The following is a 25,957-nucleotide window of genomic DNA, read 5'->3' as shown; positions in this document are numbered from 1 at the left end:
AGGAGGGGAGGGAGATGAGCATTGTTTGAGAGGTACTCTCATCTGATTTGTTCAAAGGAGGGAACAATAATCTTAAGTTGATAATCCTAACTAGCTCTATAGGTAGTAGGAGGGGAAGGGGGAAGAAAGGGGAGGGTGGCTAAAAGGGAGGAAAGAAGCAATAAGAGTAAAGGGAACTAAAAGGGAGGGGGGTCAAAAGAAGGAGGGGAAGGCTGCAGGAGGAGGGGGAGAAAAGTGAATACTATTGAGGAAGGGAAGGGAGACGGGAGAGCTAAAAGCACAAATGGTGGGAAAGAGGTTGGAGGGAAATACACAGATTGTAATCATAACTGTGAATGTGAATGGAATGAACTCTCCCATAAAACGGAGACGGATAGCAGAATGGATTAAAAGCCATAATCCAACAATATGCTGCTTACAAGAAACACATTTGAAATGGGGGGATACACATAGGATAAAGGTCAAAGGATGGAGCAGAATATATTGTGCTTCAGCTCATGTAAGAAAGGCAGGAGTAGCAATCCTAATCTCAGACAAAGCAAAAGCAGAAATAGATCTAATCAAAAGGGATAAGGATGGAAACTATATCCTGCTAAAAGGCACCACAGACAATGAAGCAATATCATTACTAAACATGTATGCTCCAAGTGGTATAGCATCCAGATTCTTAGAGGAGAGGTTGGGGGAGTTGAAGGAAGAAATTGATAGCAAAACTATACTAGTGGGGGACCTCAACCTCCCCCTCTCTGAACTCGATAAATCCAACCTCAAAATAAACAAGAAAGAGGTTAAGGAGGTAAATAAAACTCTGGATAAGGTAGATATGATAGATCTTTGGAGAAAATTCAATGGGAATAGAAAGGAATATACTTTTTTCTCAGCGGTACATGGAACATTTACAAAAATTGACCATGTACTAGGACATAAAAATCTCACAATCCAGTGCAGAAAGGTAGAGATAATCAATGCATCCTTTTCAGATCATAATGCATTAAAAATTACATGTAATAAAAGGCCATGGAAAGAGAAACCAAAAATCAATTGGAAACTAAATAATCTAATTCTAAAGAAGGGTTGGGTTAAAGACGAAATCATAGAAACAATCAACAATTTCATTCAAGAGAATGACAACAGTGAGACAACATACCAAAACTTATGGGATACTGCAAAAGCAGTTATTAGGGGAAGTTTTATATCTCTGAATGCTTACATAAATAAAATAGAGAAAGAGGAGATCAATGACTTAGGCTTGCAGTTGAAAAAGCTAGAAAAAGAACAAATTGAAAATCCCCAAGTAAATACCAAATTAGAAATACTGAAAACCAAAGGAGAGATTAATAAAATTGAAATTAAGAAAACTATTGAATTAATAAATAAAACCAATAGTTGGTTTTATGAAAAAACTAATAAAATTGATAAACCTTTGGTCAATCTGATTAAAAAAAAGAAAGAAGAAAACCAAATTACTAATATTAAAAATGAAAGGGGTGAACTCACCTCCAATGAGGAGGAAATTAAAACAATAATTAGAAACTACTTTGCCCAACTTTATGCCCACAAATTCGATAATCTAAACGAGATGGATGAATATTTTAAAAAATACAAATTGCCCAGATTAACAGAAGAGGAAGTTGAATACTTAAACAACCCCATCTCAGAAAAAGAAATTGAACAAGCCATCAATGAACTCCCTAGGAAAAAATCTCCAGGGCCAGATGGATTCACAAGTGAATTCTATCAAACATTTAAAGAACAGTTAATTCCAATACTACATACACTATTCTTGAAAATTGGGGAAGAAGGAGTCCTCCCAAATTCTTTCTATGATACAAATATGGTTTTGATACCCAAACCAGGAAGAGACAAAACAGAGAAAGAAAATTATAGACCAATTTCCCTAATGAATATAGATGCAAAAATTTTAAATAAGATTCTAGCAAAACGAATACAGCATCTTATCACGAGATTAATACATTATGATCAGGTAGGATTCATACCAGGACTACAGGGCTGGTTCAATATTAGGAAAACTATTAGCATTATCGATCACATCAACAACAAAGCTAACAAAAACCACATGATTATCTCAATAGATGCAGAAAAAGCTTTTGACAAAATACAGCATCCATTCCTACTAAAAACATTGGAGAATGTAGGAATAAAGGGAACTTTCCATAAAATAATAAGCAGTATCTATCTAAAACCTTCAGCAAGCATTATATGCAATGGGGATAAGCTAGATGCATTCCCAATAAGATCAGGGGTGAAACAAGGTTGTCCATTATCACCACTATTATTTAATATGGTACTAGAAATGTTAGCTGTAGCAATCAGACAAGAAAAAGATATCCAAGGAATTAAAATAGCCAAAGAAGAAACTAAGTTATCACTCTTTGCAGATGATATGATGATTTACCTAGAGAATCCCAGAGATTCAAGTAAAAAATTACTAGAATTAATAAACAACTTTGGCAAAGTTGCAGGGTACAAAATAAACCCACACAAATCTTCTGCATTCCTATATATTAGCAACAAAGTCCAACAGCAAGAGATAGAAAGAGAAATCCCATTTAAAGTTAGGGTAGACAGTATAAAATACTTAGGAGTCTACCTGCCAAAACAAACCCAGGGATTATATGAACACAATTACAAGACACTTTTTGCACAAATAAAGTCAGATTTAAGTAAGTGGAAAAACATCAGTTGCTCATGGGTAGGCCATGCTAATATAATAAAAATGACAATTCTACCCAAATTAATATACTTATTTAGTGCCATACCAATTAAACTATCAGACAATTACTTTCTAGAGCTGGACAAAATAATATCAAAATTCATTTGGAAAAACAAAAGGTCCAGAATATCAAAGGGACTAATGAAAAGAAATGCTTGGGAAGGTGGCCTAGCGCTACCAGACCTCAAACTGTACTATAAAGCAGCAATTATCAAAACCACTTGGTATTGGCTAAGAAACAGAGAGGTAGACAAGTGGAATAGACTTGGCACTCAAGATGCAGTAGGCAAGGAATATAGCAACCTTCTGTTTGATAAACCCAAGGACCCCAGCTTCTGGGATAAGAACTCATTGTTTGACAAAAATTGCTGGGAAAACTGGATAACAGTGTGGCGGAAATTAGGCATAGACCCATACCTGACACCGTACACAAGAATAAAGTCCAAATGGGTACATGATTTAGGTATAAAGATTGATACCATGAATAAACTGGAGAAGCAAGGAATAGTGTATTTATCAGATCTATGGAGAAGGGAAGAATTATTTACTAAAGGAGAGATAGAATGCATTATGAAATGCAAAATGGATAACTTTGATTACATTAAACTGAGAAGTTTTTGCACAACCAAACCCAATGCAACCAAAATCCGGAGGGATGTAGCAAATTGGGAAAGAATTTTTACAGCTAAGCTCGGGGATAAAGGCCTCATTTCTAGAATATACAGAGAACTGATCCAAATGTATAATCATACAAGTCATTCCCCAATTGATAAATGGTCAAAGGATATGAACAGGCAATTTTCAGAGGAAGAGGTTAAGGCTATCTATAATCATATGAAAAAATGCTCTAAATCACTATTGGTTAGAGAGATGCAAATCAAAACAACTCTGAGGTACCACATCACACCTATAAGATTGGCAAACATGACAGAACAAGAAAATGATAAATGCTGGAGAGGATGTGGGAAAGTTGGAACACTAATTCATTGTTGGTGGAGCTGCGAGCGCATCCAACCATTCTGGAGAGCAATTTGGAACTATGCCCAAAGGGCTACAAAAATGTGCATACCCTTTGACCCAGCAATATCACTACTAGGACTGTATCCCCAAGAGATCATAAAAATGGGAAAGGGTCCCACATGTACAAAAATATTTATAGCAGCACTCTATGTAGTTGCCAAAAACTGGAAGTCAAGGGGATGTCCATCAATTGGGGAATGGCTGAATAAATTATGGTATATGAATGTAATGGAGTACTATTGTGCCATAAGAAATGATGAACAAGAAGACTTCAGAGAGGCCTGGAAGGACTTATATGACCTGATGCTGAGTGAAAGGAGCAGAACCAGGAGAACTTTATGCACAGCAACAACCACAGTGTGTGAGAGTTTTTTCTGGTAGACTTAGATTTGTGTAATAACACAAGAACTTCTTACCAAAAAAAAAAAAAAAAAATCCCAGTGGAGGATCTCAAGGCAAAATGCCTGCCACACTCGGAGAGAGAAATATGGAAGTCACTCACATATTGTAGCAGATCATGTTTGTGTATGTGTATGTGTTTGTGTATCATGTTCTGATTTGTTATACGATTTCTTTCATTTATCTTAGTCTGACTACATAGCATGACTATAGTGAAAATATACTCAATAGGAAAGTATATGTAGAATATATACAGAATTGTATGCAGTCGTGGGGAGGGAGGGGGGGAGTGGGGGGTAGGTGGGGGGGATAAAATCACAATTGTATGGCAGTGATTGTTAAACATTACAAAATAAAAAAATTTAAAAAAAAATTGGAATTCAAAAATATGTTGCTTTCAGAAACATAAAAATGAGAACACACAAAGATAAAATAAAGGACAGGAATAGAATTTATTATGTAAAGAAAGCAGGAGTACTAATCATGATCTCAGACAAAGTTAACACTAAAATAGATTTAATCAAAAGAGAAGAATAGGGAAACTATACTTATGTGTCAGCAATATTACTCAATATTGTTTTAGACCATTTAGACCATATTAGATAGTATAAAATACCTGAGAGTATACCTGCCAGAACAGACACCGGAACTATATGAACATAAACATAAAATACTTTTATTATAAATATAGGCAGACCTAAATAAATTAAGTAATATTTATTATTTATGGGAAAGTCAATCCAGTATTAAAAATTACAATATTACGTAACTAATCAAGACCATCCCAAGTAAATTACTAAAAATATCTTACTGAGCTAGCAAAAATAATAATAAAGTTCTTTTGTAAGAACAAAAGGTCAGGAACTTTAAAGAAATCAGGGAAAAAAGATGTAAAAGGAAGATTCAGCAGTATCAGACCTTGAACTAGAAGGTAAGAGTACTACTGCAGTATAAAATGGATAATTTTGATTATTTTCAATTAAAATTTGCTTGTTTAAGTAAAATTTATGCAGCCAACTATGGAAGGCATGCAGAAAACTGGGGAAAAACTTTCATAGACAATCTCTCAGATAGGATATGACTATGCTGGAATACTGCTGTGATATAGAAAATGATGAACTGGCGGATTTCGAAAAACATTGAAAGATTTGGACTTATGAAGGAAGATGCTATCTACCTTCAGAGAAACAGATAACAAGTGGAAATAAGCATAATACATTCTTACATATATGTGTATGAGTTTATAGTGTATATACGTATGCTTATGTGTGTGTGTGTGTATCTATACTTAATTATAGCCTTCTTTAAGGTCAGGGAGGAGAGGGAGAGAGGGGTGAAAGGGAGATATAGAACGGGGTCAATTACGTTACAAAAAAGAGACACAGAAGAGCTTTTACAAGGGAGGGAGAAATGGGTAGTGGTTGTGATAAATGCTTGAACTTTACTCTCAAGAGAATAGGTTCAGAGGGAATGAGACATGCTCAGTTGGATATAAAAATCTATCTTACCCTACAGGGAAGTAGAAGAGGAGGAAAATGAGAGAAGGTGAGGGATGGGGGAAGGCTGATAGGGAGGGCAAATTGAGGGAGGTGGTGGCCAGAAGCAAAACACTTTCGAAGGACAGGGTAAAAGGAGAGAGAAGGATACAATAGGAGTAAACATGATGGGGGGGAAATACAAAGTTAGTAATCATAACTATGAATGTGACTGGAACAAATTCACCTATAAAATGGAAGCAGACAGGAAAATAGATTAGAAACCAGAATCCAATAATATGTTGTTTACAAGAAACACACTTGAAGCAGAAAGACACACACACACACACACAGAATAAATGTAATTATGAGCAAAAAAGCAGGAGTAGTAGCAATTATGATCTCAGACATAGCAAAAGCAAAATTAGATCTAATTAAAATATATAAGGAAGGATACAACATCTTGCTAAAATGTACAACAGACAAATAAGAATACTAAACACATATGTATCAAATTGTATAGTATCCAAATTCTTAAAGGAAAAATTAAATGAGTCACAGGAAGAAACAGAGAGTAAAACTATACCAGTAAAAACTATACCACAAATTTCCCCTTTCAGAACCAGATAAATTTAACCAAAAAATAAACAAGAAAAAAATCAAAGAGATGTACAGAATTTTAGACAAGTTAGAAATAACAGATCTCTGGAGAAAAATGAATGTCAACAGAAAGGAATATAACTTTTTCTCAATGGTACATGGCATCTACACAAAAAGGTGATGGTGTATTAAGACCTAAAACCTCACCACCAAATGCAGAAATGTAGATATATCCTTTTCGATCACAATGTAATTAAAATTATATTCAATAAAAGGCCACAGAAAAACAGATTAATATTAATTGAAAACTAAATAATTTGGCTCAGATGCAATCCAGCTCAGACTCTGTCTAGCTGGGATTCTGTCTGGCCCGCTTGTAAACACAAGCGTTACAAATGCTTAGGCTCCTTAAGAGGCAACCCAATTTGGCGAATCCTTAATAAACTTTGTTTTCTTTGGCTTTAAAAAAAAAGAAAAGAAAAGAAAACTAAATAATTTAATCCTAAAGAATAAGTGCGTCAAAAGACAAATCATATGAACAATCTATAATTTCATTAAAAAGAATGACTACAATGAGACAATATACCACATATCAATAAATCAGAGAAATAGCAGATTAAACAAAAACAACAAGAACAAATTAGAAAAAAGAACAAATTAAAAATCCCCACTTATACACCAAATGGGAAATCCTGAAAATCAAAGGAGAGATTAATCAAATTGAGAGTAGGAAAACCATTGAACTAATCAACAAAATTAGGAGATGGTTTTATATGAAAAAAGCACAATAATAGATAACGCACTGTTAATTTTTTTAAAAAAAGAAAACCAAATTGTCAGTGGTCAAAAACAAAAAAGGTGAGTCAATGAAGGGAAAATGAAAGTTATTATTAGGAAGCATTTTGCCCAATTACATGCCAGTAAATCTAAAAATCTTAGTAAAAGGGTGAATATTTACAAAAATGTAAATTGCTCAGATTAACAGGAAGAAATCAAATGCCTCAACTTAGAAAAACAAATCATATGATGATCTCAATAGATGCAGAAAATACTTTTGACAAAATATAACTTTCATTCCTGCTAAAAACCCTACAGAGCACAGAAATAAATGAAGTTTTCCTTAAAATAATAGTAGTATCTATCTAAAACCAACAGCAAGCAATATCTATACTGGTGAAAAGTTAGAAGCCTTTCCAATAAGAGCAGAGGTGAAGCAAGGAGGCTGATTATTACCACTGTTATTGAATATCTGATGTGAAATACTAGCTATAGCAATGAGAAAAAAAAGAAATTGAAAGAATTAGAATAGGCAACAAGGAAACAAAACTATCACTTGCTGCAGATGATTATACCTGGTATACTTAAAGAATCCTAGAGAATCAACTAAAAACCTAGTGGAAATAATTAATAATTTTAACAACAATGCAGGACATAAAATAAACCACCTAAATCACCATCATTTCCATTATTACCAACAAAATTCAGCAGCAAGAGATATGAAGAGAAATTTCAATTAAAATTACTCAAGACAACATAAAATGCTTGGGAATCTACCTGCCAAGAAAAGCCCTGGAACTATATGAACACAATTACAAAACATTTTTGACACAAATAAAGTCAGATCTAAACAACTAGAAAAATATTAATTTTTCACAGAGAGGCTAAGCTAATGTAATAAAAATGATAATTCTACCTAAATTAATTTACTGTGCTATATCAATAAAACTGTCAAAATTATTTTAGAGAGTTTAAAAAATAAGAAAATTTATTTAAAAGGTGAAGAATATCAAGGGAATCAATGAAAAAATATGGCTTAGCCATACCAGATCTCAAATTATATTACAAAGTGATAATCATTAAAACAGTATGATACTGGCTAAGAAAGAGTGGTGGACCACTGGAATAGATTGGTTACCAGTACACAGTAGTAAATGGCCATAGTAATCTAGTGTTTGATAAACCCAACAATCCAAGCTTTGGGGACAAAAACTCACTATTTGACAAAAACTGCTGGAAAAACTGAAAAGTAGTTTGACAGGAATTAGGTATAGATCAATATCTCACACTATATAGCAAAATAAGTTCAAAATGGGTACATGATTTAGACATAAAAGGCGATACCACAAGCAAATTAGGAAAGCATGAAAACAGTTTATCTGTCAGATCTATGAATAAGGGAAGTATTTCTGACAAACAAGTGACAGAGAATATCATGCGATTTTGTGGCTAATTTTGATTACTTCAAATTAAAAAAAGTTTTACACAAACAAAACCAATGCTGCCAAGATTAGAAGAAAAGTAGGAAATTGGGGGTGGGTGGGGCTTTTACAGCAAGTTTCTCTGATAAAGGCCTCATATCTCAAATATAGAGATAACCGAGTGAAATTTTTAAGAATACAAGTCATTCTCCAACTGATAAATGGTCACAGGATATGAATAGGCAGTTTTCAGATGAAGAAATAAAAGTTGTCTATAGTTATATGAAAAAAATGCTCTAAATCACTACTGATTAGAGAAATGCAAATTAAAACAACTTTGAGGTACCAGCTCACATCTATAAGATTGGCTAATACAACAGAAAAGGAAAATGATAAATGCTGGAGATGTGGGGAAATTGGGATATTAATGCACTGTTAGTAGAGTTGAGAACTGATCCAACCTTTCTGGAGAACAATTTGGAATTATGCCCAAAAGGTTATAAAAACCCTTTGACCCAGAAATACCACTACTCCAATGTCATCTACTGCATCCTGGGTGGCCAGTCTTCTAGACATTTGTCTTGTCACTGAACTTTACAAGTCTGCCTCACTTAAATCCAATTGAAATATAAATCAAGACATCACCGAAAACAAAGGACAAAGAAAACCACCATTAAATCTAAATCCTAAAGAATTAATAAAGTAACAAAAAAGGAAAAGGGGCCTGAGTGTACAAAAATATTTACAATAGCTCTTTTTTTGTGTTGGCAAAGAATTGGAATTTGAGAGGAAGCCCATGAACTGCAGAATAACTAAACAAGTTGTAGTATATGATTGTGATGGAATACTATTGTAGTGTAAGAAATGATGAGCAGGATGCTTTCAGAAAAAACCTAGAACATGTACAGAATACAGAGTGAAGTGAGTAGAACCAGGAGAGCATTGTGCACAGTAACAGCAATACTGTATGATGTTCAACTGTGAATGACTTAGCAATTCTCAACAATACAAGGATCCAACATAACTGAATTTTCATGATGAAAAATGCTATCCACTCCCAGAGGAGGAATTAATAGAATCTGAATGCAGATCAAAGGATGGATGCTTTTTAAAGTTTTCTTAATTTCTTTCTTTCCTTTTCCTTCTTGCTTTCTTCTTTCCTTTTCTTTCTTCCTTTGTTTTTTTCACAATATGACTAATATCAAAATATGTTTTGTATGACTGTACATGTGTAACCTATATCAAACTACTTGCCTTCCGAATGAGGGAATTCAAAGGTTGAGAATTTGGAACTCAAAATTTAAAAAAAAAAATTAAAAATTTAATGTAACAGGAAAAAATAACATTCAAAAAATAAGACACATGCCTCACTCACTAAAGGATGATAGAAAATTTTATTCAATGACTTTCTACCATGTGAGGAATTTAAAAAAAAGCACACATTCACCAAAGCTATCTGCCACTGTCAAAGAGGCTATTACTGGTAAATTCTAGTGAGGCTCTCCAAATATTCCTGTTTGCACATGACATAGCACAGACTGCATCAAAACCTAGAATATTCAAGGGTTTCTTCAGTGAAACCTCTGGCTACTCTAAAGAGATAAACCCATCAATAAATAACAAAAAATTCAATATATGGAGTGTCAAAAAAAAGTCACAGTAGAGTTTTAAGTTTTAATCGTTTAAACAGTTTTACTAACTTAAAACTCTGCTAAGACTTCTGGGACACCCTGTATAACACATACAAACCAAGTACAATTAACCTTGCTAGAGGAGGTACTACAACTTGGAGCACTGGACATGGCTCACAGAGGATGGAAGTTAGGGATTCCAGAAATGAATAATGTATGAAAAAAGGCATCTACTAAGTGCTTATTGTATACAGAATACTTTGCTAAGCACTGGGGACACAAAAAGGCTAGTAAAACAAGACTGTTTCTGCTCTCAAAGGGCGAAATTTTAAATTGAGTAAACATAAAGGAAGTTTCAGGTAGAAAGAGGCATTGATCCTTAGTATGTAATAGCAAAATAGATGGTAACGAACCTTCTTTAATGTCTTTTCCAACAAGAAAACCATTTAAGTTTCTGATGCTAAAACATTTGACTGTGTCAAAACCTTTGGGAGCAAAAATATTTTCTCCAGGTTTCCAAGAGTGGTAATGACAGAAGGTGGGAGCTGAATCATCTGCTATGATAGATGCCAAGTCACTTCTCCACAAAGGTTACTTTCCTAGAATGGGTTTCAGGGACCAGGCCAGAAATAAGGCTGGTGGTCCAGGAGAAGGTACTGCTATTTCCAGGGTTTTGGGGCTTACTTCTCTATACATAGCAGTTGGTCTACGATCTGTGCAATTAAGGAGGGAAGTGGGCTGTTTTTTTATAGGGAATATACCCCTTTATAATATCCTCAAAGGCTGATCTGACAGGCTGAAGAGCACTGCAATCTCCAAGGTTCTTGGGCTTAGGGACCTGGGGCGATATCAATCAAGGTGCGTGAAGAAGGTAGCGATTATGGTAGTTTGACCTGCTTGGCACAGGCTGCCTCCCTCCAAAAGGGTTATTTCTTTGGATGATAGATACTGAGACTATGCTTGAAGCAGAGATGCTAGTGTAGGGGTCCACTGTTTTTCCTGGTGCTCTGTTCCTTTCTGACTCTTTCCATTTTCTAGCACTCACAGAGGTCTGGTTCTCTCCTGATGATATTGCTTCCTTAGCCACCCTTTTCAGCACTGGCTGTACTTCCTTCATACTTTGTCTCACAGGAGGCAGAGAGGTGTTGGGAGAGCATTCTAGTTTCGTGGGATACCCCAAAAAAGGGCTCAAAGACATGAGCATCCTGTATGTAGAACAAGTAATCTAGTATGACTGGATCATTGAAAGGGGTAGCATGTAAGAAAGCAGGAAGGGACCAAGGTGCAGTGTTATCAATTACACAATAGCTGTTTGTTTTTTAATACAAGTACTTTTAAAAGTGATTCTAAAAAGTTGCAAATCACAGGCCATAAAAGTTTCTTCAGAATCAGAATTTAAGGTGACTGAAGAATGGAATGATATATGGTGGATGTGAGTAGAAAACAGCACATTACCATGTAAGAAGTGATTTTAAAAAAAGATATCACTAAAGACAAATATGAGCCAAAAAGGAGATATATCAGCTACATGGTAAAAATGAGGAATTAAAGGCCTGTTTTAAATCAGTACCCATAAAATGTGAAAAGAACAGAGGAAGGACTCCAGCATATTGGCAGATCTCTTGTGAAAAATTTATAGAAACATATAAAGAATCACAGGGAAGGAAAAGTAGAGAGGCTATGATCCCACTGCTGAGACATCAATAAAGCCCACTTAAATATTGAAATATTAAATATCCCTTTGGCCTTATTTTAAATTCATTATTGAAAAAATATCAGAATATACAAGTATTACTAAAGGCTGATAGAAAACCACTACAAAGAGAAAAATCTTACTTTCTCTTCCTTGAATATTTCCTGTTATGAGAATTCAGTCAAAAAGCTTAGAATCTAGAATGCCAGAGCCTTGTAAGCTTTAAATTGCTGAGCAAATTAGTTAAATTCTTACTGATTAATTGAATGATCAATTAGCAATTTTAAATTTAAATATAAAGATAGTCATGAAAAAGAATTTGTGAATTTAAGGATTTCTTTTCATTCCTCAGTCACAAAGCCCTGAACCCTGACACTATCCAAGTTATCTTAATAGAAAAAAATAACAGAATGGACCTTGAGAAAGGGTATAATATGCAGAGGCACCTTAAACCAAAGGAATACTTTCCCAGAATATCAAAGGTACAGAGTCAATAAGTTCTGTCTAATTAATTACTGCTCCTGGACTCTCAGATCACTTTCTTGGCCAAAAATGCTTTCTACTATCAATGCCCAGGACATTGCCTTCTTTTCTTTCACAAGCTGACTTAGTCATAATAATATATGCATTTGTCACATACAGTCTAGATTACTGCAATGCACTAAAATGCCGCAGACAGAACAGGAAGAAGCCAACTACTACTTGATAGGCAAGAATCAAGACTTAGTCAACACAACTTTCCATTACATAAAATGATTACTAATCCAGTTGAAAAGCTAGTAATTCAAAGTTCTAACTTCTGGCAACAATGGTTAGGAAGGAATTTTAAAATAATCAATGGATGAAAGAAATCATGAAAGAGAAATATTTTAAATACAGGAGATGGAAAAATTTCAGAAGGAACAAAATCAATGAACCTCTGAGAAGGGAAACTCCACAATAAAGTGGAATCTTTGCATCAGAAAGCTTTGATAAAGATTTGATATTCAAAATAAAAAGAAAACTGCAAATATTACAAACACATAAAAATCATGGGCTATCCTCCCATGGAAAAGTGATCAAAAACATGAATGAACACTATTAAAAGAATTGAAAACTACTAACTATTGGGTTAAAGAGTACTCCAAATCACTAGTAATAAGAAAAATAATAATTAAACTAACTTATAGAATTTATCTCATGACTAGCACATTAGCAAAGATGACAAAAAATGGATATTAAGTCCATTTTGGAAGGACAGAGGAATGTCAGGCATACTAATAACAAACTTGTTATTCTGGAAAGCAATACAGAAGTCTAATTCAAATTCAATTCTACTTCAAAAGTGAGAAAATGTTTATATCTTTTAAATCAAGATGCCAATGATACACATATATGCTAAGAAGTTAAAAGACTGAAAGGTGCCAGATATACACAAAAATATTCATCCCAGCATTTTTTATGGTAGCAAAGATCTAGAAACAAAGAAGACCCCCAAATGACTGAAGAATGGTTAATGATTCTGATGCTTTTCTAGCAAAATCCGAAATGTTGAACCAGACTATAGATCAAGAAGCCTACTGAGAAACCAGTTACTTTTTCCATCCCAGAACTGAACAAAAAGTCAGCCAGAGTTTCATAGATTACAAGAAATGGGGGCCACCCATAAAGCCAGAGAGAGCAAGAGCTGAGGGTTCCCCTGGGAAATCTGGAAGACTTGTCAAAAAGCCCCAGGGTAATAAGAAATTTCCAGGCTAGAGGCCGTGGAAACCTCAAGGGTCTGCAGTAGGCAACCTGCACAGCAACACATGGCTCAGACTAGGACACTCCAAGCCCTGAGGCTGCCCCAAGATTCTTGACTTTCTTCATGCCACTGGACTTGGATGACTAGAAGAGAGAGTGAGGCTGATGACTTTATACAGTCACTTAAATTCAATTCACAGGCAAGTCAAGACAATTAAAAATTAAGTTAATAATTAACAATAATTAGTGAATAGAAGAAAACAAAATAACAAGAGACTTCAACATTCCATTATAAAAAGATTTGAAAAATAAAATAATAACATCTATTTAATAATCAATATGTAATATATAGAGAGAAAACTAAATGGGATAAAAAGCACACATTTTTCAAGTACACAGAGATCATGAACAAGCATAACAAATTTTTAAAAGGCTGAAATTATACAGGCTGTGTTTCCAGGCAATGATACAATAAAACCTGAATTAAATTACAGTAACGGGGAGGAAAGTTATAAGACTACATGGAAAGTTGAAAACAATAATTGAAACTATAACTGGTTAAAGAAGAATTAAGAAAACTAATATCAGAATGTTAAGTGGTTACTTATTTCTCTCATCATATTACAAGCCTCACTTGCCTATCCTTTTGGGTTTTCTTTTTCAATATATTTTATGCTGCTCCTCTTGTGCAATTTTGCAATAGTGGGATGTTGCAGCCCCTTTGTACCTACCACACACCCTTCCACTGACATTTAGTCTTTGTATGCCCCAGTGTCCGGCCCAAAGCCTTGCTCAAAGAGGGTGTTTCATAAATGTTTGTGGAAATTAACTAAAATGAATTTAGGTGGCACTTTAATTCTTCACATAATCCATGACCTGCTACACTATAGTGTCAACTGAGAGAATGCTGTGAAGTATTTAAAGCTCTTTACAACACAGTTCAAATCTATCTTTCCACACTTACTTATTACCACAACACACTGACTTCCAGCCAAACTTGGTTACTGTGCTTTCTCCCCTCACTAACATCCTGGCTCCTATCCCCATGTTTTTACATCAATGACTGGAATGTTCTCTACTCTTTCACCTCTGTCTCTTGAAGTGCCTAAATTCATTCAAGGTTCAACTCAAGGACTTAGTCAGTCAACAAGTATTTATTAAGTAAATAATATGTGCCAGGAACTGTGCTAAGCATTGGATACAAAGAAAGGCACAACAAAACAAAAAGAACAACAAATGAACAAAACAAAAAAAGTACAGGCCCTGTACTTAAGGAGTATATATTCTAATAGGGAACATAAATATGTACACACAATAGACAGGTATACTTGGATACCTTAAAGGCTTCTCCTGATATGTATATACATATACATACATGAATATACACACATATATATTATTTTTTATGTTATACAAATTTCTATTTAATCATTTGTGCACAAGTTGTTTCCTCAAATTATCTCTTTAGGGACAAGGCTGTTTTCATTTTTTTCTTTGCATTTACTGCATATTACAGGTGCTTAAAAATGCTTACTGAATGACTACATGACTAGTAAGTTAAGAAAAACTGTTAGGTAATTAAGGATCTTATTCAGGAGAGCAAAATGTCTCCCAAAATAGGGACATGAGAAGGATTTCATCAACTACAGAAAATCCCTTTTCTGGATGAACTCTATACTGAACATCCTCCATGGCAATGCCAAACTTTTGGTGTTTATACTTCCTCTTTTTTGTCTTACTTGATATTGGTATACTTTAAATATATATTTGGGAAAAAATGAAAGGCAATTTGGCAGGAATTGGATTAGGACTCATTCCTCATACCATATACCTTAGTGAATTCCATCAGGAATAGAATCAATTTATACATGAAAACAAGAACTATAGAAACATGGAAGAAATGAAATAATATTTTTTATCTCAGTTGTGGAGTGGTAACTTTTTCCTATTAAACAAAAGGGCTGATTAAAGACAAGAATTTTGTGCTTGATTAAAATAAAAACATAAAGATAAAAAAAATAATAAGATTAGAGACACTTTATAACAGATATAAAAAAGACAATTTGACTTTTATACTATATAAGAAAATTTCAGATTTACCAAAGTATCTCTCAGTCCCCCATGTATAAATGACCAAAGGATATGACCAAATAATTTTTGAAAGGGGAAAACCAAATTATTAATAATGACTTGGAAAACATTTTCAACTTCACTAATAATCAGAGGTGAAAATTAAAATAATTCCAGGACATGTCCTCACAACTGTTCCACTGGCAAAAAATAATTAAAATCAACAAAACTCAATGCTGGCAAGATTGTGAGGAATCACATATGTTAATCTATTGTTGATGGAATTGCAAACTAGAATTGCAAAAGGTTTCCAGAAACTTTCTGGAAATCAATCTATCAACAGAGCAAAAGTTACAAAAAAAAATCATCCCCTTTGAGTCCATTATTATATTAGACATACTATATATGTGTGTGTATGTGTGTATGTATGTGTGTACACACACACACATATATATATGTGTATGCATGCATGGACACACCCCTCAAATATGTCATCGCATTGTTAAAGGGGCTTTCTGTTAAAAAAAATTTTAGAGCAACCACCATATTTATAAATGTCAAACCTGGAAGGAATCTCGATTTCTGATAACAAGGAAATGGTAAAATACATATTGTTCCTTTGATGTAATACAATTGACTGCCAAATGTAAGCAATATGAAGAAATCCGCAAAGACCTTGAAGAAATAATGTCAAGTGAATAGAAAACAACAACACTGACACACTGAAGCCAGTATGAACTGGCACAGAGTGAATTCAGCAGAATCAGGAAAATAAAAAGCACTTTGAAGCAAACAAAATCTGAAGACTGGCTCTGATGGACCTAACAATCAAGCAAGATCCCACAGAACTGACAACGAAGTGTGCTATGTACCTCCTTTTAAGGAGGCGACAGATTCAAGGTGTGTGTGTGTGCGCATGTGTGCTCCTCATTTTTCACCCTGAAGCAATCAAGCAAGAAATCCATTTATTTCTGTGTATGTATGTATACTTGTATATAGCATGTGCATGGATAATCTTAGTTCCCTATGGACAAATACCCAAAGGATATAACCAAACACTTTTCAAAATGGGAAGAAAAACAAAATTGTTAATAATTACTGGAAAAAATGTTCAACTTCACTAATAATTAGAGATGAAAGTTACAATACAATACAATAATTCTAGGACATGCCTTCACAACTTATATTAGCAAAAATAATTAAAAGCAACGTACACATTTACACACATACATACACAAACATTCATCTATATGATAGAGGGATGTTTTGCTTAACTATGGAGGTTACAAAAAATTCTAACTTAAAATATTTTAACAGAGCACAAAAATTTTGATTTAAAATATTTTAAAAGAGCACACACTTAAAAACAAAAGAGAATAGATGGCAAAGAATCTTCATGGAAACTTATAAGTGACTGAATAACATGACTGACATTTTACTTGTTGCAACTAGTTTTATTTTTAAAATGTAACTAATTGTGGGTGAGTTTAACTGGCTTATTGATGTTTAAGTTCACAATTATTAAGTCAATATCAAGTTTATAATAAATATTTACAAAGGAAGTATGTATACATACATATTTATGTAAAAATACTTCTACAAGTGATAAAGAAATAAATTGTTTATGTGGCATTCAGAACCCTCATAAGACTGACAATTAAGAAAGGTGTGGTTCACGGAGATTTGTTGTAGTCTAATCTAATTTGTTCTAATCTAAAGGCATATTTAGGCATAATCTAAAGGCAAATTTCTGCTAAAGGCATAAATGGAAATTATGACATTATCATTTAAAATGTCATACTACATGCTGAACATCAAAGTTCATCATTTCTTTTATTTGGAATGTAAGCGCTATTTCTAATCTCAAGAGAACCATACCTCTCATACAAAATACAAAACTGACAGAACCAAATAACACATTCACTTAAAAATAATTTATCTGAACCATTAGCCCAAGGTAGTAGTTGGATATTTTTCCCCTTCCAGCAAGTATATAATAAATCTCCCCGAAAAATAGATAAGCAAAAAATGCTGACAGATTTTTGGCAGACAAACACAGCATCAAACACCACTATGATTCTTACAGCCCTTACTCATTAGACACAAATACTGTTGCTATTTTGATCTATCAAGAGCCTAAAAATACATTGTCACACTTTTCCCTCATAAGTCTGTTGCTCTTTGATGGAAATCAACAATTTTCATTATTTGGTGCCCCCTGGTGTTCAAAATAGCATTTTTTAGAAAGTATAAATACTTCACATGTTCCCAAAATGTAAGTGTTGAGAAAGACTGGTGAAAAAAATCTTATGTTACAAGAAGAATATGGAATCAATAAATTTTACTTTATAAAAAGGATCATAAGATCATAGACTTAGAAGAAGAAACCCTAGAGGACATTTTTTATAACTCTCTCATTTTATACTTCAAGAAATTGAGGCCCAGGGAGGTTAAAAAGATAAGACTGTATAGAAAAACGGAAGACAGAGTGAGAGTTTATTAGGCACTGATGATGTGCCAAGTGCTTTGTTACATGCTGGGAATACAAATATAAACAACCCACCCAATCCTGATTCTCTCGGAGTATGTGTTTTAACTGGAGGAAGATAATAAATAAAAGGAAGCCAGAAAAGATGGTGGTAGTGGAAAGGGTAGGAGGAGGGGAAGTTTGGGGAAAGAAGCATGAGGGGTAGGGATGAAGCGAGAGAGTGGGGTCTTAGGCCACAGATTTCTCCAGGATGAGAAAATAATTGCAAAGGAGAAGTTATGGACAAAGAATGTAAGTGACTTGCCCATGAACATCAGGTCCTTTGATGCAAAATAGTTTTCATTTATCGTGCTGCTTGCCAAAAAGAGTGTTTTACGGAGAACTTCAACGGGGCAGGCGATCACATGATGGTCAGAAGAGGTGATAGAAGGACATTCTCAAGGTGTCTCTCAAGAACTCTGGAATTGATTGTGTGACATGGGAGACACTGGCACAGGACCACTCAGCATGGCGTGCCTCCATCAGAGAAGGTGCTGTGCTCTAAGAGCAAAGCAGAATTGAGACCACACAAAGGAAACATAGGATGTGCACATTCTGAAAATCCACTGCAAGTGTTCACATGGACTATTTGTGCCCAACCTGCGGGAGAGCATTCCAGGCTTGTATTGATCTGATCAGCCACAGTTGGACACACTGAAATGTGACTCTAGCACAGTAATGTCATTTTGGTCCTCTTCAAGGATGAAGAACAACTACTACCTCTTAAGTATAATAGTTCATTTTGTGAGTTTTCTGGAATTTTTATGTATTGAGTATCTACTCTGATAAATAAGGTACCTCTTTTTGTGTTAAGCATGATCTAGAAAAACAAAGGGTTAGCTTAAAAATACTTAATAAAGAAGTAACTTTCTGCCTTACTTATCTAACTGACTTTTGTGAGACAGGAGTGAAGTGCTCTGGAGTCTGTCAAAAAAAAAAAAAACGAAATAGAAAGTAAATAGTATAGCAATACCTCAAGTCAGACAAGCAGAATCTATCTTCTGGGGTTCAGGGGTGGAAGATTAAAAGTCTCTTTGTAAAAGAGTTGTAGGCAGGACAGGGATGTTGCAGATGACCTGACTTTAATGAAATTAAAAACTAAAGAGAATAGAAATTAACAATGGCTGAAATTTTCATAGCATTTTAAGGTTACAAAGTGCTACATATGTTTACTCATTTGATCCTTATAACAGCTATGAGAAATTGATAATAACATTGGTTGTAACTGAAAGTTCTAAAGAGGCTAAGAGAGTATGTAGGGGATTCAAATGAATGGAGACAAAATCAAGTCCGGTAGCTCCTATGCAAGATACAAGGTGGTGCTGGAAATGTAAAAGTAAACAGAAGGTAACCAAACACAGTCCCATTAACTTGCATGTCTGTATAACCAGATAGGATCTACACTACCCCTACACACATCCTCAATCCACTATTAAAAGAACTAGTCTGAGGAACGGCTGAACAAGTTGTGGTGTATGGTTGTGATGGAACACTACTATGCTGTAAGAAATGATGAGCTTAACGATCTTAGAAAAACATGAAAAGACTTGCATGCAATGGTGAAGAGCAAAGTGAGCAAAACCAAGAGAACACTGTATATAGTAACAGCAATATTATTTTAAGAACAATTTTGAGCAACTAAGTAATTTTGACTATTATAAATACACAAATTAAAGGACACATGAAAATGCTATCTACATCCAGAGATAGAACTGATAAACAGAAGTATGTATAGAATAATTTTACACATATATGTATTGCGTATACACACACACACACACACACACACACACACACACACACACACACACCATTTGTGCCTAATGGTAGCCAATTCTAGGATGGGAATGGGGAACACGGAAGAAAAAAAGTAACAAAAAGGGGAAAAAAGTAATTTACATAACTTTATCACATATTTTAAAAAATAGCAAATTATACATAACAGATTTGCAGTTTCGTGTACAATTATCTTTTTTTATTATACTACATTATGGAAATGCTTGTTTTATTCAATAAATTATTATTTATTCAATAAATTTATTCAATAATTTATTCAATAAATTAAATTCAATAAAATTAATTTTTAAAAAAGAGCTAGTCTTGGTCACACATTTCTGTGCAGGTCATGAGTGGATTAATTTCATCTTCTTCCCTTGCTTCAACACCTCAGACATAGTAGATGCTGGGAGGTGAGAAGCCAAAGTAAACAGATATAGTGAGGAACTGATGTGTTAAATGGCAGATAGCTATACTTCACCAGCAGGCGGTTGGGAATGCTGGTCTAAGGTTCAGGACAGAGGCAAGACTGGAGTTAAAGGTACAGAAGTGACTTACCTGGAGGGTGACAAAGGCAGCCATGCAGCATAACCTTTGGGGAATGCCCAAGGTTAAGGGGGAAAAACTAAGAAACGAGAGGCCCCCCTCTCCCATTCCACTCACCCCATGCCATAAGTACCTTTCCTTCCTACTTCCCCAGCTTCCACACATGAGTTCAGGCACTCATCAACTCATTAGTCTTAACAGGTCTCCTTGATTCTACTCTTTCCTTTTCCATCTCATCTTTCACAAAGCTACCAAAGTGATATTTCCAGCAGTTTGATTCAGATCAAACTATGCAAAAGCGTTCTGCTCAGTACTATCCATGTACTGGTCTGCAATTGCGATTTCCTTAACATAGGGAACTCTCCAAAGAAGAAATCCCCTTTTACTAATGTTAGCCAGCATCTTCTTTTCAACTTCAAAGTCTTAGAAAGTTGCCTAGCTCACTGAAAGGTTAGGTGACTTGCCCAGGGATATGAAGCAAGTCTGTGGCAGGGGCAATTGCTGAACTCAAGGTTTCCTAGTCTCAGAGTCAGGAAGGCCTATTTGAGTTTGACGATATTGCTCTAGGGAGTTCTGTAATATTGTAAAATGAAGAGAAAATACATTAGTATAGAAGGTTTCCTCACCAAAGAGTTCCCTAAACTACTGAAATCCTATATATGCATATGAAGTTTAAAAAAAAAAGCCTTTTGCATAAATTGTGCAGATATCTATACTACTACTTTGTATAAAAATCGAACTATGTCCCTATCTATATCCTCACTTCTACTGCTGCTGCTGCCACTTAAGCAGATCCAAATAAGGTGCAATCACATTCCTGCCTGAAGTTGCATCCTTATTCTACATCCCTTATGACAGTTGCTTAAGTGGTGGCCATGTATAAGCTCTGCTGAGAGCAAAGACATCATAAGGCAATGTCCTCTCCACATATACAGATTAAAATCTAAATATGTATACTGTTTAGGTTCATTTAAGCACTTATGAAGGAAGTTGCTTAAATTGGTGCCTAACAAAATCACAGAACCACAGAATTTTAGAGCTGGAAGGGAACTCAGCACATATCCAAAAGGAATCCCTAACTGCCAATTCTTTCAGTAGTCAGTGCCTTCACAGGTGTAAGAAATGGAAAAAGTGATGAAAATTATGATGTAATAATTCATTTAGGATTAAGAAAAGTCAGGCCAAAATTTTACAGATTATATCAAATCTTTATATCTATATGCCATCCATAATAAATCATCCACCTTCTGCTTCCAGATCTCCAATGGCAAGAAACCTACCACCTCCCAAGGCAGTGTATTTCATTTTATACAGCTCTAATTCAAGTAAGGTTTTTGTTTGGTTATTTTGTGGCAGCCAATTTAAATTTACCTTTTTTTTTTTTTTTGGCCATTTTCACTCATTGCTCTTGTTGGGTCCACTTGGCCTATAAAGAATAACTCTTATTCACCTTCCACAAAACAGTTCTTCAAACATTTGGGCACAATCATGCCCCCCATCCCAAGTCTTCTCTTTTCCATGCTTAAAATATCCATCTCCTTCAGCTGACCCCGCATAGGACACAAGATCAAGATTCTGATTGCCATCTGATTGCCTTCCTTTGGACATTCTACAATTAATCAGCATCCTTCTTCAAATGAACACAATATTAATGATGAAAGGGATTTTCACCTCCCTGTTCTTGAAAGACATGTCTCCCTTAATGCAACCTAGGATGTCATTAGCTTTTTTTTTTCTACTTCATATTGGGTTTTTAGTCTATTAAAAACTCTATCTTTTCAGACAAACTGGTGGCTAATGTTTTCTCTCTCATCCTACATTTGTGAAGTTAATTTTTTTGGAACTCAAGTGTAGGGCTTTATATTTATATGTACTGAATATCATTTTATTATATTCAACCCAATTTTCTAGCCTATCAAGATCTTCTTGGACCTTGACTCTATAATCCAGTGTGTATCGATTAATCTTTTCCCCTTCGTGTCTCGTGCAAATTTGAAGAGTATTGTGTGGGATGGCTCAGGTCCCTAGTTAAATCAATTACTCAGAGGCCTCTCAAAGTGATGACAGAAAGTTTATTTACTAGATTCTCGAGAATTGGGACAATCCTACACCAGTTCATCTGGAGTAGGAAAGCCAAAGACAAAGAAAAGGCAGTAATTTATATAGACTGTAACGCAAGTCCCTCCTCCCCCACTGACCATTATCCTCATTAGCTGAGAATATGATCTTACATTCTAGACACGAAATCTAACCAATCCCTTTTGAAATGAAGACATCGAGGAATTATGTAAGTTTTATCCAATCATTGAGACCCTAATACACTACACAGTTTTATATCCTTATATGGAACTATTCTACTCTAAACCTTGTAACCTTGAGCCTCTAGGTCTTACCTCACCCCTGGGAGAAGAATTACAATCCGAGAAGTCTTCACTAAACCTATCCCACTCAGTATGATGCCAATACCTTTATCCAAGTCACTGATAAATATGTCAAACAGCACAGAGCCAAAGAGATAGATATCTATGGGGTGCTCCATTAGAGATCTCCTAAGTCACTTCTGTACCTTTAACTCCAGTCCTGCCTCCATCCTGAATCTTAGACTAACATTTCCAACTGCCTGCTGGTGAAGTATAGCTGTTTGCCATTTGCCACATCAGTTCCTCAGAATATCCATTTACTTTGGCTTCTCCCCTTCTCTAGCATCTACTATGTCTGAAGTGTTGAATCAAGGGAAGATGAAGATGCCATAATCATTAACAAATGACTACTCTTTGAATCCACTCAAACAACTAATTAGTCCACATCTTTCCATGTTTTCCACAAGAATGGTATTAGGTACTCTAAGTTATGCTAAAATCTGGGTAAACCAGACCAAAAGCATTCTCCTGATCTATCTACAAATTTAGCTAATCCTATCAAAAAAAATGAAAGCTTAGTCAGGCACTATCCCTTCTTGAAGAAGACATTCTAGATCTTTATAATCATGGCTTTCTTTATTAGATATTCACTAACCATCTTTTAATTGAACTGTTCTATAGCTCTCCCACAAATGCAAGTCAAATTCACTAGCATTTAAAGTTTAAAGACTCTGTTCTTTTTTTTTTTTTTTTGAAATAAGAACATTTTCTATTCTCTACTCCTATGCTGCTTCTCCTATGACTTTTAAAAAAAAATCCAATGTGTTCAACTGGTCTATCAAAATTTCCAGTTCTTTCAGTAGTCAGTGCCTTCAAAGGTAAAGAAGGGTGAATACAGAGAAAAGTGGACAGGAATCACACAGGATAAGGAGCTGTAATCTGTACCACTGGAGCAATTATCTACATCAGTGAGATCCTCCAGAGTCAACATAATTACTATTCATAATTTGCTAATTATTAACAATCATTATTAAGTAATCACAGCTTGAGGTAACTTCTTAAAATATCAACTTTACTTTTTTTTCAGCATTCCTTTCTCCATCCAGGTCAATTAGCCTCAAGATTCTTTCACTTTTCTCCGCTCCAAAGAAAGTATTGCTCATGATCTTTCTCGGACTTCCAAATGACATAATATCTAAGTTGTCACAATCTTTTAAATCTTTCACATTTCACAGATCTCAAAGTCAAAGATCTGTTTTATATTATCTACGTAATATTTCTGGGATTATATAGGCTATGTCTACACAGGACTACTGGAATGACTATTTTGACTAAAGAGATCCACCTAAACAATTTATTAATTCAACAAAAAAAGAAAAAAGCTTAATTCACTATTTTTAAAATTGAACTGACTCATGAACTAGCAGCTTTATGAAACTAATTACAATTTAATCAAATATAAAGTGATTTTTAATTTCAAAAATCAAATTTATTACTTATTTCAAAACTGAATAGTAGATCATGCCTTCTGGCCTCAAATATTACTACACTGAATTATAGAATGGTAAGAGCTGGAAAAGACTCTTTTGGGATCATCTATTCCAAACTCCCAACAGATAAGTGCTTTAGAAATACAATTCATAAGCATAAAATATTTCATTTCAAAGATGTTATTGTGCAAAGTATAATTAGCATATTATCTTCCATTTTCCATTTCCTAACCCAATGTTTTAGGGCAACCTGCTCAATCACTGTTTGTGACAGCATCTTTCTGTGTATTTACTTATACCACAAGATCAACCTATATTTTACTCAGAGGTAGGTTAGTATTTCAATAAAGAGTTTGGTTTTTACAGTTTAGATAAATAAAAATCCATAAACATGTTTGTGTTGCTAAATAATTTGTTTCATTTTCAACAAAATGTATTTTGATGACACAGGACAATATCACTTGCTGATAAACCAAATAAAAATGCCGCAAAGCCTGTTAGCCTTTACTATATTAATAAATCACCTCTTTTCATTGTTAAAATATATTATCAAAAGATGAAAACAAACTGAAGTATGACATGAGGTAAAGGAGAACACTGAATCTGAAATCAGAGGATGTGGCTTCAACTGGACCTCTGTCACTTACTGCCTGGCATCAGACACTTCCTCGTTGGGTGACCTCAATTTCCTCATTTGTAAAATGAGCTGGAGAAGGACATGGCAAACCATTCCAGTATCTCTGACAAGAAAACCCCAAATGACAAGAAAACCACAAAGAGTCAGATATGACTGAAAAAAGACTAAACAACAACACTCATCACCTACCTGGCTATAGATAAGTCACATAACTGTTCTGCGCCTGTTCCCTCATTTGCAAAATTGAAGTATTGAATCAATTGGTTTGAACATCCCTTTTAGCTCTAAGTATATTATTCCTATGATGCTAAAACGACTATTTCACTGAACCTATCTGCAGCATCCTGTAGATCAGAAGCAATACAAAAAAGTATAGAGTCAGGAAGATCTGAATTCAAATGTAGCCTCAGACACTTACTAGGCATGTGACTGACCCTGGTCAAGTTACTTAATCTCTATTTGCCTCAGTTATCTCATCTGTAAAATGGGGATAATAACAGCACCTACCTCTCAGGGTTGTGGTTAGGGTCAAATGAGATAAAAAATTTTAAGCACTTAGCACAATGATTGGCACTTGGTAAGTATTATATAAAAGTTATTATTATTTAAATTAAAATCATAATCCCATAAATATGCTCTATAGAACAAAACAAAAAGTAGCACTGTAGATCAGGAAAAACACTGGGCGTGGATTCAGAAGGCTTGATTCCCAGCTTATTAGCTATATAATGTTGGGTAAAGTATTTCATCTACCTAGGATTCAGGTTTAAGGGCAGATAACCTTAAAAGTCCTTTCTGGTTAAATTTAGCTTTAAATTGAACATAATATTTATTATTCTTCTGCATACATACAAGTTGTACTAAGCACAAATAAAATAATCTTGAATTTTTTATGAAGCGATGATCAATGTCAATTTGCTTATAAGCAACAAATTCTCTGATATCACTGGTATTACATACATATTGATTAATAAGGATTATGATATATTGCCATAAAAAAAAATAGTGGATCAGACCAGGAAAGGATGCTGATGACAATTTAGTGCAGGGTTTGGAAAGCTACAGTCTGAAGGCCAAAC

The 25,957-nt window shown here is 34.6% G+C and overlaps 1 protein-coding gene across 20 annotated transcripts in view; it reads right to left on the bottom strand.

The window, feature by feature from the left end:
- RNF180 (ring finger protein 180) overlaps positions 1 to 25,957 on the bottom strand; it is a 285,964-nt gene that overhangs the window by 156,799 nt on the left and 103,208 nt on the right. The window contains exon 5 of one of the 20 annotated variants that reach the window (XM_072605056.1): positions 22,446 to 24,981. The exons of 18 other annotated variants lie outside the window; for them this stretch is intronic. In XM_072605056.1, the coding sequence (XP_072461157.1) occupies positions 24,898 to 24,981 (84 nt within the window). In that variant the 3' untranslated portion in view covers positions 22,446 to 24,897. One more of the 20 variants, XM_072605057.1, reaches the window with a different exon arrangement.

Source organism: Notamacropus eugenii, chromosome 4 (assembly GCF_028372415.1).
Source record: "Notamacropus eugenii isolate mMacEug1 chromosome 4, mMacEug1.pri_v2, whole genome shotgun sequence".
Lineage (NCBI taxonomy): Eukaryota > Metazoa > Chordata > Mammalia > Diprotodontia > Macropodidae > Notamacropus > Notamacropus eugenii.
This window is presented reverse-complemented; position numbering and strand designations above follow the sequence as displayed.